The sequence below is a fragment of the Gigantopelta aegis genome, chromosome 7 (assembly GCF_016097555.1).
Source record: "Gigantopelta aegis isolate Gae_Host chromosome 7, Gae_host_genome, whole genome shotgun sequence".
Taxonomy (NCBI): Eukaryota; Metazoa; Mollusca; class Gastropoda; order Neomphalida; family Peltospiridae; genus Gigantopelta; species Gigantopelta aegis.
In genome coordinates, this window is record NC_054705.1 from 20,917,501 (window position 1) to 20,934,480 (window position 16,980).

At 37.4% G+C, this 16,980-nt stretch overlaps 1 protein-coding gene across 1 annotated transcript in view; it reads left to right on the forward strand.

Annotated features, from left to right (window-relative positions):
- LOC121377296 (elongation factor 1-delta-like) overlaps positions 1 to 15,076 on the forward strand; it is a 29,040-nt gene extending 13,964 nt beyond the window's left edge. Inside the window, exons 4-9 of the mRNA XM_041505231.1 lie at positions 2,380 to 2,461; positions 5,650 to 5,804; positions 6,703 to 6,766; positions 9,351 to 9,476; positions 13,293 to 13,360; positions 14,934 to 15,076. Of these exons, the coding sequence (XP_041361165.1) occupies positions 2,380 to 2,461; positions 5,650 to 5,804; positions 6,703 to 6,766; positions 9,351 to 9,476; positions 13,293 to 13,360; positions 14,934 to 15,020 (582 nt within the window). The 3' untranslated portion in view covers positions 15,021 to 15,076. The remainder of the gene's footprint in view (positions 1 to 2,379; positions 2,462 to 5,649; positions 5,805 to 6,702; positions 6,767 to 9,350; positions 9,477 to 13,292; positions 13,361 to 14,933) is intronic.
- The last annotated feature ends 1,904 nt before the right edge of the window (positions 15,077 to 16,980 follow it).

The window sequence follows — 16,980 nt, forward strand, 5'->3', positions numbered from 1 at the left end:
CAGTCAGTTTAAGTCGTACCATTGTCGAATTTGGAGTGTGCACCGTACACGAACGCAAGTTCCAATTATACGGAAATTCAGCATTGGGAACATGGAATACACGTGCAAAGCATGCAAATGAAGCACTTTGTGAAAAAGCAAGTTATGGGCACTTAACAGACCTTTCGCTTTCGCCCTAATTTACATGCAAATGTAAGCATGTTTTCGCCATTAGAACTAGTCGACAGTGTCAATGACAGTGGATTTTAATTCATTTATGGGTTGCTTAGACCTACTTTCGTCAAAATGGAACAATACCATGCATGACATTATGGTCTAGCTAATATAATTGACATTCAGAAAATAATGTCGAAAATATCGTCTGACCCTTAAATTCTTTTGAGTAGTATACATTACCTTAAAATGTTGGTATATTAATTTTCAAAATGGTAACGATATGAGTTGACTAAACAGTGTGGGGCGAATTGACCAACTTGGGGGCGCGTTGGTTTTGGGCGAGTTGACCTACTCCTGTTAAATAGTGATGGTTATGCCTTTAACTTGTGTTGTCTGTTTATTTCTGTAGTGGATGTTATTATTGTTTGTATAGATTGCTGTCAGCTTAGTATTTTTGTTAATTCCTCGTCATACGGTCATAAAAGCACCGTATTCATTCCAAGACCGGAATGTGGTAAAACATTCCAGATGTTTGACTGTGTGGGTCCCGTGACAACATAATAATTAGAATTTAATTGCAGCAAACTCAGGAATGTCCCTTTAAACTTTTGAAAGTACTTAATAGGCTTAGTTTCTAGAAAGGCAAACCACAAATGTGTTAGCTTTGCTTCTGTGAATTATGCTGCTGCTTCAAGTTAATAATTGATGTATTGCATGCTGCAGGTAATTAGACAAACCCGAATATGTCCAGTAAACAAACCAACAATAGACTCGAGTGGAACTAGCAGGGTTAGCTCTGGCATTTGTCGACTTAACCAATTGCAAAGTTTAACAACAATTGGCAAATTTTATTTTAATGTGGTGAAATAATTTTATGTAATAATTGATGTTTTGTTAGAAAAAACCCCAGGTGTTTGCCAATTTTGAAGTTTAATAGATAATTTGGCAGACCTGTCAATCCTCCCGGATTTAGAGGGGAATCTCCCGGTATTTAATCAAACCTCCTGCTACGCTACGCAGGAGAATTTTTTTTTCATTTTTGTAAGCATAATTTTTTTTTGATCTACTTTTGTTAAAATAAGGGAAGTAACTCCGCCTTTTTCCATTCGGAAAACGTTGACTAATTTCGGTTTCCGAGAATGTAACAGGCCGAATTGTCCCGACTGCAGAAGTGAGACTTGTGGGATATATTGTTAACAAATGTTGGCAATATTTTCTGTTCACCCAGAGCTAATCCTGTATAGGTGATTAGCTAGCTTTCCTATCTGTTTCACTGATTGACTCAGTCTGTGTAGATCGCCAGAGTAAATTATAAAATGAGTTGGTCGTAACTACAATTTCACTTATACTTATTGCATTAAAAGTTTTCTTGCAGAACATAAACCAGCAATAAAATCAATTAGACGTAAGTGGTCACCCAGCTTTTCAGTCTGTGTCAGCTTTTAAAAATTAACTCTTCATATAAATGAAAAAACAAAAATACATTGTATAATGATCAGTGGCGTACCTAGGGTATGGCAGGTATGGTATGTGCCCTGGGCGCCACTTGAAGGGGGCACCAGGGAGCAGTATCTATTAAAGTCAGATGATCTAATAGATGGGTGTCAGATGTTTGGGCAGGGTGCAATTTCAGTGCTTGCCATAGGCGCTATTTCCGTAGATACGCCACTGTATATAATGATTATTTAAAGAGAAGTAGAGTTTCATTATATGTATATAATTACCTCCCTGTGAAAAAAAACCCCGTGGTGCAGGGGTGTAACATTCTCTTTGAGAATGGCCAATACAGTACAAAATTTAAATTTTGAGTAATAGTCCGTATCTATCTGTGATATTTATATTTTTACACGGTTCTTTACACTGTTTCTATTTAAATCTTGAATTTTTATATTGATGTTGATCATTTACCATAGTTTGACACCCAACAGCCGGTGTAGTTTTTCGTGCTGGGGTGTCGTTAAACATTATTCATTCATTCATTCATTCCCTGTGAAAAAAAAGACTTTAAATCAATTGTAACTTTATGCAACACTGTTAGAGGTTTGTAGATTACCAAATTTAGTGTTCCATTTTCACGGATTATAATGAGAGTTGAAATGGCGAATTGTGAGCTTTATGGTGTATTTTGTTTCCAACTAAGCGTAATGGACTAATCAAGTGGGTGTGTTGAGTAAATGATCTTCCAGTTGTAGCACTGCTAACAAAAGACTTTCCCTGTTGTAGGCGGACAGGGGTGATGCGCCAGACTCGCAAGTCAACCGTCGTCTTGACAACCTGGAACAAGAAAACAGGGGACTGAAAAAAGGTGAATTAGTTTATCACAAAGAATATATAACACAGCTTGACATTAATTAGCTTTCAACATCCACTTGTCTTACGGGATTTAGCTCAATAGGTTGAGTGCTCGCTCGAGATGCTTGTGTCGCAAGATCGAACCACCTCGATGAATCCATTCAACTGATTGGTTTTTTCTCTCGTTCCAACCAGTGCTCCACAACTGGACAAAGGCCATGTTATGTGCTTTCCTGTCTGTGGGAAAGTGCATATAAAAGATCCCTTGCTGCATTAGAAAAATGTAGCTGGTTTTCTCTGATGACTACGAGTCAGAATTACCAAATGTTTGACATCCAGTAGCCGATGATTAATTAATCAGTGTGCTCCAGTGGTGTAGTTAAACAAAGCAAATTTGAAAACTTTTTTCCACTTGTCTTACAAGTGCCAATCCATTTTTACTTTTCCCATCTCAAATCTGTCTGTCCCACTAGAATGTTTCTGTTGAAAGAGTAGAGCAAATATCGAAGTTGATTTTCAGATGACTTAAATATATCTTATCTTATAAGTTATTACTATTAGACAGATTATTGGACTTAACACCCAAAACTTCTTGTCCCAGACAAGTGACCAAGCCTTAATGTAGAACCCTAATAGAGTATTAATCATGATTTTTTTTTTTTTTTTTTTTTTTTTTTTACAACTGTGGTAACAAAAGCCATGGAATGTACTGTCCTGTCTATGATAATGGTGCATATATAGAGGATAATAAACGAGTTACCAGTTATTATCAAATTTATGTCCTGAGTGAAATAATTTTCAGTTGTCACTCGCTTTAGCGAGTGACAAATGAAAATTATTTCATGAGGGACATAAATTTGATAATAACTGGTACCGAGTTTGTTATTCTGTTTATTACCTCAGCTATTTTTTCTCTAATAGCCTTTACTTTCGACGCACATGCACGAAGGCCAACCTGTATAGGAACAATGTAAACCACTTTACGCACTGTTCTGAGAATTACTATAACGTAATTTAATCACGTTCATAGATAATTTAAAAAAACACAAGTTCTCTTTAATCTGCTTCCAAATCTATAATGAATTGCATTAAAATGACATTTTGTTATTAATTTAACAACAAAAACAGAGACCCGTAAAGGCAAACTCTTTAAACTACATGATGTCATTTTGTGTGTTTGTCAAATCGTGATGACGTCATATTTAGTACCGACAAAGTCATTGGTTTGTAAGCGTCAAATTGTCCAAAAGTATTGTTCGTTAGACCAATGCAGAATATTTCTCACTGAGAAAATTTGGAAAATATTTCCCCCGTTATGAGTGACCGCTGGGGTAATTAAAAACATTTGTTTGGATTCCCACTGAATCATAAAATGATGTAATATACGAGGTTCGCACATGCTTGAAAAGGCCCTAAATTTGAAGGGTTGCCCTAAAAAGTCCCTATTTTCATGATCTAGCCCTAAAAAGCCCTATATTTTACGGGCACATTCACAAAAGACCCTAAATTGGGCCATATAATCCCTGAAATCGATAGACATTTTTCTTCTTCCAGAAACATTAAATAAATTGCCAAAAATACATCAATATTTACTTTCATTTGTTGATCTCTGTGCTTGCTCAAACATTTGTTTGTAAACAATACCAAAATGATACCAAAGATTCATTCGTAAAACATCGTTAATGTTTGGCATTGTTTGTAACTTTCGGGGAGCGCTTGATTGGTTATTCTAAAATGAAACATGTTTCTAAAATACTAATCAAGAGTCTTAATCTCAGTGCAAAGTAAATAAAACGGAATATTCTAAAATTATCTGAACTGAATCAGACATTTATGGCTATGTGGATTCTACGTATTTATGTTTATGAAAATGTGTAGGACAGTTCTCTGTCGATTCCGACGGCCCGTTCGAACACTCATTATTTTGTCTAGTTCGAAGATCATTGCAAATGGTGGACATTAAAGTTTTCGTCCCTAAATTTTACTTTCATTGACCCTAATTTCTGTGTAAACCATGATATAGATATGTGTGGATTCTGTGTCATAATCTGGCACTTACGACCCAAAATCTGGGATTCTCAGAAAGATGAAGTCCTGTAAATTTACAGCCTGATTATTTAGCTTTCATCATTTTACCTTTAATCCTGAACGAAACAACAACAAAAAGCTATACCCCCAGACTACCAGAGTGTCCAGTTAATGTGTAAACAGAAACCAACCAAAGAAAGAAATGTTTTATTTAACGATGCACTCAACACATTTTATTTACGGTTATATGGCATCAGACATATGGTTAAGGACCACACAGATTTTGAGAGGAAACCCTCTGTCGCCACTACATGGGCTACTCTTTCCGATTAGCAGCAAGGGATCTTTTATTTGCTCTTCCCACAGGCAGGATAGCACAAACCATGGTCTTTGTTGAACCAGTTATGGATCACTGGTCGGTGCAAGTGGTTTACACCTACCCATTGAGCCTTGCGGGGCACTCACTCAGGGTTTGGAGTCGGTATCTGGATTAAAAATATATCCCATGCCTCGACTGGGATCCGAACCCAGTACCTACCAGCCTGTAGACCGATGGCCTAACCACGACGCCACCGAGGCCGGTAGAAACCAACCAATAACTTAAGTTAAATAAGTGGTCTCACTGTGACTGGTATATCAAAGGCCGCGTTATGTTCTATAATAGATCCATTGCTATTAATGGAAAAATGTAGCAGGTTTCTTCTCTAAGACTGTTAAAATTACCAAATGTTTGACATCCAGTAGCCGATGATTAATAAATCAGTATGCTTTAGTGGTGTCACAACCTCTGCAATTACCCACGGCAGACAGCAATGCTTTTTTTTATTTTTTATCCCAGTGCCCCCTTTCCTTTCTCTCCTTTGAATTCCATCTCATTTCTTCCCAATCTGGCAACAACTCCTATCTTTCAACTTCTTTCGCTGTCCACCTCCACATCCCAGTCCTTGTCTCTCCAACCGCGACAGGTGCTTGTCTCTTGTGGCTATCTTTTTTTACCTTTGACTGTATTCAGGTTTTTGTTTCAATGTCATTTTGTTTACCGTGGACATTTTCTGAACTGCAGGGGGTTGGTGTCGTTAAACAAAACAAACCAACTGAAATGCAGGATTAAGGCCAATGAACTAGGTGGTGCAACCTAATTGTTTTTAAATATATGTTTTAATTGTTTTTCAGTCACTCAAGATCTGAAATCTCTGGTTCAGAAACTGGAAGGCAGAATTAAGGCCCTTGAAGTAGGGGGCGCTGCTCCATCGGCTGCGTCAGCCGCAGCAGACAAAGATGCTGATGAAGACTTTGACCTGTTTGGTGACGAAGACGAAGATGAGGAGGTTTGTTCATTCAATTAAATAAAAAAATTCAAAGGCTGTGGTATGTGCCATCCTGTCTGTGGGATGGTGCATATAAAAAAATCCCTTGCTACTAATGGAGAAAATGTCGTGGGTTTCCTATCTAAGACTAGGGGTTGGATGTAGCCCAGTGGTAAAGTGCTCGTTTGATGTGCACTTGGTCTGGGATTGATCCTCGTCGGTGGGCCCATTGGGCTATTTGTCGTTCCAGCTAGTGAACCATGACTGGTATATATGGAATGCTGTGGTATGTGCCATCCTGTCTGTGGGATGGTGCATATAAAAAAAATCCCTTGCTACTAATGGAGAAAATGTCGCGGGTTTCCTATCTAAGACTAGGGGTTGGATGTAGCCCAGTGGTAAAGTGCTCGTTTGATGTGCACTTGGTCTGGGATTGATCCCCGTCGGTGGGCCCATTGGGCTATTTGTCGTTCCAGCTAGTGAACCATATATGGAATGCTGTGGTATGTGCTATCCTGTCTGTGGGATGGTTCATATATAAAAGGTCCCTAGTAGTGTTGTTAAACAAAACAAACGTTTATCTTTAGGCCTACAAAAAAATATGTGTTTCAGGTTTCATCCTGGGCAAAAAATAGGGTTGGTAGGTAGTAACTTTTTATTATTTATTTTTTAAAACTGTAATTGGCCGAGGTGTTCCGAATCTAGTTTGATGATTGCAAAAAATCAGGGATCATGATTTAAATTTTTTATAATTTTAATTTTTTTGCTTAAAAAAATTTCAATGTCGCTACATAAAATTAGATAGGTCGGGGAAACCAGAAACACATATTTTTTTAAAAGCCTTATCATTTGTTAACATTACACACAAAAACAAACATTTTACATGAGTTTCTGTTTTAGTTGTTTTTTCTTTTGTCAGGAAGTTGCTGAGGATTTGGAAAGGAAAAAACTTCTCGAAGAGTACAAAGCTAAAAAGTCCAAAAGTAAGTTACGTTTTGAATTAATGGGTATCCAGAGCAGGGAAGGCAAGAGGGTCAGTTTGAAAGGACTGCCCTTAAAATAGTAATTCTGAGGTCACACACCACCTTTCATTTGTGCATGCTTTTCATTACAATTTTTCTAAGTCGGTATATATTCTGTGAAAAATACAATAATGGTGAGAGGGTTAGGTAACTACCATTTGTAGGAAGTACTCTCCCTTGATAACTATCATGCAAGAAATAAGGTATTGTTCTTGGTGGTATCGTGTTTAAGCCACGAGACATAAGGCTGGTAGGTACTGGGTTCGCAGCGCGGTACCTGCTCCCATCCAGAGCAAGTTTTAACGACTCGACGAGTAGGTGTAAGACCACTACACCCTTTTCTTTCTCACTAACAATTAACCCACTGTCCTGGACAGACAGCCCAGACAGCTGAGGTGTGTGCCCAGCCCAGGACAGCGTGCTTGAACCTTAATTGGATATATGCAGGAAAATAAGTTGAAATGAAATGAATATAAGATATAAAAATATAGAGTTATCCACCCTAACATGTTTTCAGCTTATAGAGTTAAAATAAGTTTATAGTTTCTTTGAATATGCATATCTGCATATTCAATAAAAAAAGAAGGTGGTGGGGGGGGGAAGTAGCTCGGTGGTACAGTGGTTGCCTGATACATAGTTGATCTAGGATCAGTTGCCGTCGGTGGGCCCATTTGGGCTATTTCTCGTTCCAGCCAGTGCTCCACAACTGGTTTAACAAAGGCCGTGGTATGTACTATCCTGTCTGGGATTGTGCATATAAACGATCCCTTGCTGCTAATCGAAAAGAATAGCTCATGAAGTGGTGACAGTGGGTTTCCTCTCTCAATATCTGTGTGGTCCTTAACCATATGTCTGACGCCATATAACCGTCAATAAAATGTGTTGAGTGTAGTTAAATAAAACATTTTTCTTTCTTTGTAAACCGGAATTCATTCAAAACCGGACATTTTTCACGGTCCTTTTTAAAACAAAATCAATAAAGAACTAAACCGGACACCTTAAAACCGGACGTTTTACTTAGTCCTGAGGGTGTCTGGTTTCGAGGGGTTTCACTGTACCTATTTTCTTTCCTGTAAACAATTGTGTAATTAAGGATTGTCTGTTATTTCTTTTACATTCATCTGTGTAGGAACAAACAAAAATCATCCACAGATTGTGTGAATTGGCAAAGCCGTTGTCACATAAGTGTGCAGATTTTTTTTTTTTGCTTCATAAACAGATACCGGCCTTGGTGGCGTCATGGCAGGCCATCGGTCTACAGGCTGGTAGGTACTGGGTTCGGATCCCAGTTGAGGCATAGGATTTTTAATCCAGATACCGACTCCAAACCCCGAGTGAGTGCTCCGCAAGGCTCAATGGGTAGGTGTAAACCACTTGCACCGACCAGTGATCCATAACTGGTTCAACAAAGGCCATGGTTTGTGCTATCCTGCCTGTGGGAAGCGCAAATAAAAGATCCCTTGCTGCTAATCGGAAGAGTAGCCCATGTAATGGCGACAGCGGGTTTCCTCTCAAAATATGTGGTCCATAACCATATGTATGATGCCATATAACCGTAAATAAAAAAATGTGTTGAGTGCGTCGTTAAATAAAACACTTCTTTCATAAACAGATGAACGTAAAAGAAAGAACAGACATACATACTAATAATAACACTAAATGTTTATATTTTATATTTTATTTTGTTTTTTTGTTCTTAGAAATAATGCTCAGTAAGACAAAATACCAATATAAAGTGACACTATCAGATATTATATTTCCCCTGACAATGTTATTTTTACGTTCTTCGAGAAATGAACTCGCGTTGCTACAGCTGAAACAATGGGATGACGTTAAATTGTAATGATGGACATCCAATAGCCGATGATTAATAAATCGATGTGCTCTAGTGATGTCGTTAAACAAAACAAACTTTATTTTTAAAAATTAAATTTTAATGAATGTAATGGAAATTTAGTTACTACGAATTGTCTGTATTGTCTGAATTGTCTGTATTGTCTGTATTGTCTACAATAATTTTTTATGTAGACCATTTCATTCCCAACATTTTCATATTCTTACATTTTATGACACCCAATAGCCGATGTGTATTTTTGTACTGGTGTGTTGTTAAATGTTTGTTCGTTAGTTCGTTCATTTGTTTGTTCATTCGTTCATTCATTCATTCATTCAAGCATTCATTCATTCAAGCATTCAAGCATTCATTCATTCATTCATTCAAGCATTCATTCATTCAAGCATTCAAGCATTCATTCATTCAAGCATTCAAGCATTCATTCATTCATTCATTCATTCGTTCGTTCGTTCGTTCATTCAAGCATTCATTCATTCAAGCATTCCATTCATTCATTCATTCATTCTTTCGTTCAAGCAGTCATTCATTCATTCATTCATTCATTTGCTCAAGCATTCATCATCCATCCATCCATCCATCCATCCATCCATTCATTCATGTAGCATTCCCAATAGATGTTTATAAATTGTACTGATGTTTCATTAACACACCTTCCATTTCATGTGTAGTTTGACCTGTGTGTATTTTCAGAGCCGGTGATCATAGCGAAGAGTAACATCATTCTCGAGGTGAAGCCGTGGGATGATGAGACGGACATGAAACATGTCGAGAAACTCGTCCGGGCAATCAAGGCCGACGGACTGCTGTGGGGAACCTGTGAGTGTAGTACACTTTAAAGGCACACTGTCACAGATTTAAGGACCTTATTTCTCTAAAAATGGATAAAAAAATAAAAATTACATTAATTGTTGGAAACCAAATCTAGCTATCGCATCACCTGAACTGGAGTGAAATCCATGTCATCCCTCTCGGCAATTTTAGTTTTTGAATTATGGACCATTGCCATTATTCAATTATTTTTACAAAATGTTATTAAAAAATGGAGAACGGTGCTTATGCAGATGGTTCAATAAAGTACATTTAGGAACAAATCAGATTATCTCGCCTTCATGTAAAATTCTTTGATCTCATTGGTTGTTTGCCGTTGGACAAATCCCTTATCCCCCTGTGGGCGGAGCCAAATTCTCTTATACCCCGTCTGTAATTTCCAACAGTTTCCAGCCGCCCCAGTTAATGCTAAAGCAATAATTAGATTATAAATAACATTGATAATCAATCAAGTATACATAATTAATTTTATTTTTACTATAAAATACAATATTTCAATACTTTTAAAAGCTGCAATGTTGAACTCGGCCACCTAATTACGGTTGTGGTGTTATTGTATTAATGCGCGATTAGCAACAGTTTTTATTTTTATTTTTTATTTTTTTTACTACATACATTTCTGATAAAAAAAAAGTTTTTTTTTTATTCTATTTTTATTAATATCTGTTTCAGACAATTTCGTATTACAAACATTTGTAGTTAAAAACTTGTTTATCGATGGAACTATTTTTCGTCACTGGCAAGTGGTTTCGTTCGCGTCCGCGTGGTACGGCTCCGTTAATAAATTGTTAACAATTATTGTCTGGCGTTATTTTGATTATTTGGCTATATGGTTTAACATGTCGGCAAGATAAATTCGTTGTAGAAGCATCTCTCGGGGTATATGGCTTTTTATGTACCCTCTGTGTGCTCTTTTACCCCCTCGCCTTCGGCTCGGGGTAAAAGAACACACAGAGGGTACATAAAAAGCCATATACCCCTCGTGATGCTTCTACAACTTATATTATTTTTGTTATGGTAAGAATGGTTATGGTAAGAACGGTTGTTATGCAGATGGTTCAATAAAGTACATTTAGGAACAAATCAGATTATTTTTGTTCAGGTAATAATGTGTTAGACCATTAAATAGGTCAGTGGTCTGTGACAGTATGCCTTTAAATAGGTCAGTGGTCTGTGACAGTATGCCTTTAAATAGGTCAGTGGTCTGTGACAGTATGCCTTTAAATAGGTCAGTGGTCTGTGACAGTATGCCTTTAAATAGGTCAGTGGTCTGTGACAGTATGCCTTTAAATAGGTCAGTGGTCTGTGACAGTATGCCTTTAAATAGGTCAGTGGTCTGTGACAGTATGCCTTTAAATAGGTCAGTGGTCTGTGACAGTATGCCTTTAAATAGGTCAGTGGTCTGTGACAGTATGCCTTTAATTTGGACTTCAGGGATGTGAGAGCTACACGGAAATGCGCTTTTCCATTTTGTCTAAAATAAATAAAAAAATGATGTTCAATACTGTTGATCACACAAGGTTCATTTGCATGTTTTTACGGTTTCATGTTTATGATGTGTGCTTTACATTATACGTTATAACCAGTTTAGATTTGTTAGCATTGAAATGCAATTTTTGGAAGTTCCAGTGGTTGCAAACATCAATTTTCCTTCAGGGGCCCTTGAGCGGCCCCTGGCCCCTGGCCCCTGGCCGCAGTAAACGTTTTTGTTCCAGTCCCTCTCACATCCCTGGGGCTTGAACTTAACAATTTGTTACCGATGGCAATTTTGAAATATTTTTGTCACAGGTAAAATGCTCACCGATGGCTATTTTGAGCTTGCCTACGGCAGTTTTAATTGGTAACTTTTGCAAGAAATATAAAAACCAAAAATAGTTCCTTCAAATGATGGCAGTAATTTTTATTCATCGGCAAAAAACCTGCCATCAGTGAAGCCCCTGATAGACTACGGCAATTCATATTGCATCCATGGCAATTGCTGTCAGTGCTGTCATTAAGTTCGAGCCCTGCCAAAACACATTGGAGCTGGTTCTGTGATGGATGAAGTCTAATGCTTGGCACACACTTGCTAACGGTAGCATCAGAGTTAATTGGTAGGTGCAGGGCTTGAACTTAAGAATTTGTCTCCCACGGCAATTTAAATATCAAATTGCTGTGAGTGAAATGGCCCACCAACGACAGTTTGAAACCTGCCAACGGCATTTGAAAAAAAGAAGACTTTTGCAGCAAAATAAATAAGACTGAAAGGTTATTCTGGTGTATGTAGACACATTTTAAATGTACAAATGTTATATACTGGCAGCTAATGTATACCTGGTGTAAACATTTTGTTATCATTGAGGAGCTTTACCCATGGCACGTTTGCGCCGTCGGTGATGCTCCCGACCTACGGCAAGTTATATCTCAATGACAGCATTTGCCGTCATTAAGTTTGAGCCCTATAGGTGTGTGCAGGGCAAAGACGTCACGGTTGTGTCTAAACTCTCGTGATGTCATCTTTCATCTTAATGCCTACTAGACAGTTGTATCTGCTTGTGCATATTTTCAGACTAGTGCTGACATGACAGTTGAGTCTGCGTTAATTGACAGGTGTGTGCCAAGCATTGCTCTGTCAAAATGTAACGCATGTTCTCTGTCATTTGTACAGTGGAACTCACCTAAACAGGACACCCTCGGGACCAAGTGAAATGTCCAGTTATAAGAGGTATCCAGTTTAGAGAGGATCTCTTCTGTACAGATATTTAACAGGGGGCCACGAAAAACGTCCCGTTTTTTGAAGGAATTCCAGTTTGCAGAGGGTCCTGTTTTGAGAGGTTTCACTGTAGTTTGTGCCATCATGCGGTGTGCTGTCACATTCAGTTCAATACATTTCATTTTCAACTGGTACTATACTCTCCAGACTCAGCTCCGGTGTGTTTTGGGTGTTACAGGGTTTTTTACTCTGAACTGTTAAAAACCTTAGTGTTTGAGTGGCTAGAGTGCAACCTCACAACATCATGACTGTCAATTCAATCTTAGGGATGTGGAACATAGCAACTTTTGTTTGAACAACACCTAGGTGTGTGATTTTTTTCTCCACCTGAATAATTTGAGAGTGATTTTCAAGGTTTTTTTTTTTCTTCTAAAACAAGACTGCAGTCAGATTCTAGTACTGACAAATTTAATTCCTTCCGGATGGAACTCTATGTTTCATTTCCATCCTTCTGTTTGTCTATCTTTCTGTCTTTCTTTCTGTCTGTCTGTCTGTCTGTCTGTCTGTCTGTCTTTCTATCTGAAGAACCGGCGTAGTGGTTAGGCCATCGGTCTACAGGCGGTAGGGACTGGGTTCGGATCCCAGTCGAGGCATGGGATTTTTAATCCAGATACCGACTCCAAACCCTGAGTGAGTGCTCCGCAAGGCTCAATGGGTAGGTGTAAACCACTTGCACCGACCAGTGATCCATAACTGGTTCAACAAATGCCATGGTTTGTGCTATCCTGCCTGTGGGAAACGCAAATAAAAGATCCCTTGCTGCTAATCAGAAAGAGTAGCCCATGTAGTGGCGACAGCGGGTTTCGTCTCAAAATTTGTGTGGTCCGTAACCAAATGTCTGACACCATATAACCGTAAATAAAATGTGTTGAGTGCGTCATTAAATAAAACATTTGTTTCTTTCTTTTTTCTATCTGGAGATACTCTCAGAATGCTTGTTTTACTTCACTATTTAATCAACCTGTAAACCATAGTCCTGTTACTGTTCATTAAAGTTTTGAAGAATTAACTTTCTTTAATTACGATTTCATTGTTGTTGTTTTTTGTTTCAGCTAAACTAGTCCCTCTTGCTTATGGTATTAACAAGCTGCAGATATCCTGTGTCGTTGAAGATGACAAAGTAAGTATGCCTATAAACCTTAATAAATGTTCATTATGGTGTCCGGGTTGGGCGAGTGTGTGCAGTCACAGGCCTTTCCCCAGGATTCTTTCAAGGCATTTACATTTTTAGCATCAGTATACACTGTTCGAGATTAAAAGTTTTGGGCAGTATCCCAGATGGATACTAACAATTCAAAATCTGGTATCCCACCTGAGAATTTAGTATCCCACTTTAATGAAATTCATAAATAACATCATAACAAATTTGGACGACACCGTTCTCGTTCCCAATCTATTGCTACACCGCAATCAAAATCGCAGAATTCGTGAAATTCGCAATCAAATGGAATTGGCAAAAAGATTTGCTGCATCTATTTTTGCGTAATATTGACATAAATTAATATTTAGCAGTAATCAATAAGTGTTTTTGACATTACTAACGATAAACCTACCTGTATCAATTTTCTGCAGATGTGGAATCGATCAATATCTCAAATAAAATTTGAAGGGAGGAAACATCCAACAAGAACAATAGCGATTTAGCGGTTCCCAGCATTAGACCGAGTACGAGTTGGGGGAGATATTGTTACGGCATAGCATTAGACTGAGTAAGAGCTCAAAAATACTGTTACTTAACTTCACCAGTAAATGACGACTCACTGTTTCAACAAAAAATAAAAATGCATGATTAAAAAAACCAAGAACCTTATATGGTATCCCGGTAGGATACTGGGTTCTTGAAGTCTGGTATCCAAAATTAAATTCTGGTATCCCCGGGATACTGGGATACCGTTAATCTCGAACACTGGTATAAGACAAATCAAGCCAAAATAAGTGGAGTAGTAGGTTGAAAACAGTTAAGTGTTTGCCTTCAATCCAGCTAATCATGTTTTATTTTATATTTCTTCAATTATTTTTATTTAATTTATATTATTTATTTTATTTTATGTTTATTATGTCAGCATTCTGTTAAAACCCGGCAGAGTTCTCGTTGGGTGAAAATTAAAGGTGGGCGGCTGGGCGACTCCGACAAGTCCCCCACCCAATCCTTCCTCGTCCTTCCAAGTAAATCAGAAAAAAAATCCACTGAAAACATTTGAAAGCTTGGTTACTGTTACATGTTAGTTGACTATGGATAGCCTACCCCTTATTTAGCCCCTCGGTATCTAGTACCAAAAAAAGAGTGGTACGGTGTATTTTATGTAATTGAACTGGAGATAATGTCAGTCTCATTCACAGGCATTCATTTTGGTGAATCGATTAGTTTTAATATTATATTAAAAGAGTAGCCCATGAAGTGGTGACAGCAGGTTTCCTCTCTCTCTATATCTGTGTGGTCCTTAACCATATGTCCGACACCATATAACCGTAAATTAAATGTGTTGAGTGGCGTAGTTAAATAAAACATTTCCTTCTTTCTTTGGAATAAAATTTTAAACTTCTTGTAATTGCTCAACAGAAATCATTTAAGGAGAGTGACCGCTAGTAAGTTAAAAAGAAAAGAAAAGTGATTTGGGTAATTATTTAAAAAAAATTAAAATTGACCCACAAATAATTAAAAGGATTTAATGATTTTTTTCTTTTTCTTTCAGATTGGCACAGATTTTCTGGAAGAGGAAATCACGAAACATGAAGATTTCATTCAATCCATTGACATTGTTGGCTTTAACAAGATCTAATATGTGTGTGTTCTCATTTCAGTGCTATGGTGTAAATTAAAAATGTCAAGACACTGTTTAAATTTATTGTGTTGTGTGTGAAGTTGAAGTTTGTTTTGTTAACGACAAAGATAATTGTGGCCCATAGTCTTAAGAGGAAACTCGGTAAAAAAAATGCATGAGTAGTAAAGGAACTTTTTTCTGCACCTTTCCACAGACAGGACAGCACATACCACAGGGAAGGAAGAGGAATGTATGAGTAACAACCTTTCAACATATACTAAACAAAAATGCAAATATTAAGTTAGTTTTCCATAATTTATTCACTTTAAATCTATTAGCTGTAAAAGTATTTATTTTGTAAATATTTTAAGGCTATGTTGATCCCCGTCAGTGGGCCCATTAGGCTATTTCTCGTTCCAGCCAGTGCACCATGACTGATATATCAAAGGCTATGGTATGTGCTATCCTGTCTATGGGATGGTGCATATAAAAGATCCCTTGCTGCTAATTGAAAAGAGTAGCCCATGAAGTAGCAACAGTGGGTTTCCTCTCTCAATATCTGTGTGGTCCTTCATCATATGTCCGACGCCATATAACCGTAAATAAAATGTGTTGAGTGTGTCGTTAAATAAAACATTTCCTTCCTTTAAATCCATTAGCTATAAAAGTATCTATTTTGTGAACATTTTAATCATATGTTGACAATCTTAATTGCCAAATTAATTGTATTGTGAAAATATATGTACATTTAATTATAATATTTGCATTTCTTTTGTTCGGTATTTTTTAATCCATGGCTATTAAATTATGGTAAGTAAGTTAAGAAGATGTCTGTTCAGAAGAAATAAGTATTATTAATGATGCACTCAGCACATTTTAATTTAAGTTTATAGAGAAGTCTGACATGATTAGGATCCAGGATTGTTGTTTACGATTAGGAGCAGGCGATTTTTGGTATGCATCACCCATAGAAACAGGATAGTACCTACCACAACCTTTGTAAAATTATTGGAGCGCTGACTGGGGGGAAAAATGGCACCGTCCAACCTCTAAATTTATTTTTAATTTTTGTGGAAAATTTCATGTAGAAACAAATGCTGAAAACAATTGAATGTTTTGTGACATGAACTGGCGACGGTGGGTTTCCTCTCTCAATATCTGTATGGTCCTTAACCATATGTCCCACGCCATATAACTGTGGGGGGCAGAATGTAGCCCAGTGGTAAAGTGCTCGCTTGATTCACGGTCGGTCGGTTTGAGATCGATCCCCATCGCCCATTGGCCTGTTTCTTGTTCCAGCCAGTGCACCACGAATGGTATATTGAAGGCTGTGGTATATGCTGTCCTGTATGTGGGATAGTGTATATAAAAGAACCATTGCTGCTAATCAAAAAGAGTAGTCCATGAAGTGGCGACAGCGGGTTTCTTCTCTCAATATCGGTGTGGTCCTTTACCATATGTCCGACGCCATATAACCATAAAGAAAATGTATTGAGTGCGTCGTTAAATAAAACATTTCCTTCCTTCCTAAAACAAATGCTTTAATCAATCTAATTAAAATTAGCTCCACTATTACATGTGGATCTAACACCAGCCAGTTGGAGCTCATGTCCACCAATCAAAACCTTACTTGCAGAATCCTGCCAGTGATTTAAAAATAATTTGAAAACATTCCGAATTATCCGACGGTACACATGTTTCGTGTGAATTACGAATGCCGTAAAACATGTTTTATTTTATAAAATAAATAATTTGTAATGTAAAACTGAAGATTGATTTAGGTTTTTTTTTTATAAATAAATATATAATTTTTAATGTAAAATTGAAGACTGATAACCCATCCCATACGTATTGGTATGGTTCGTTGTACTGCGGCCACTAAAATAGACTCGCCCGATATTTTTAGAATTTGTATGCTCCCAAATAACGTTATAAAAGGCGAAGTGTGATTGGTCAATATTTAAATTATTATTTACAG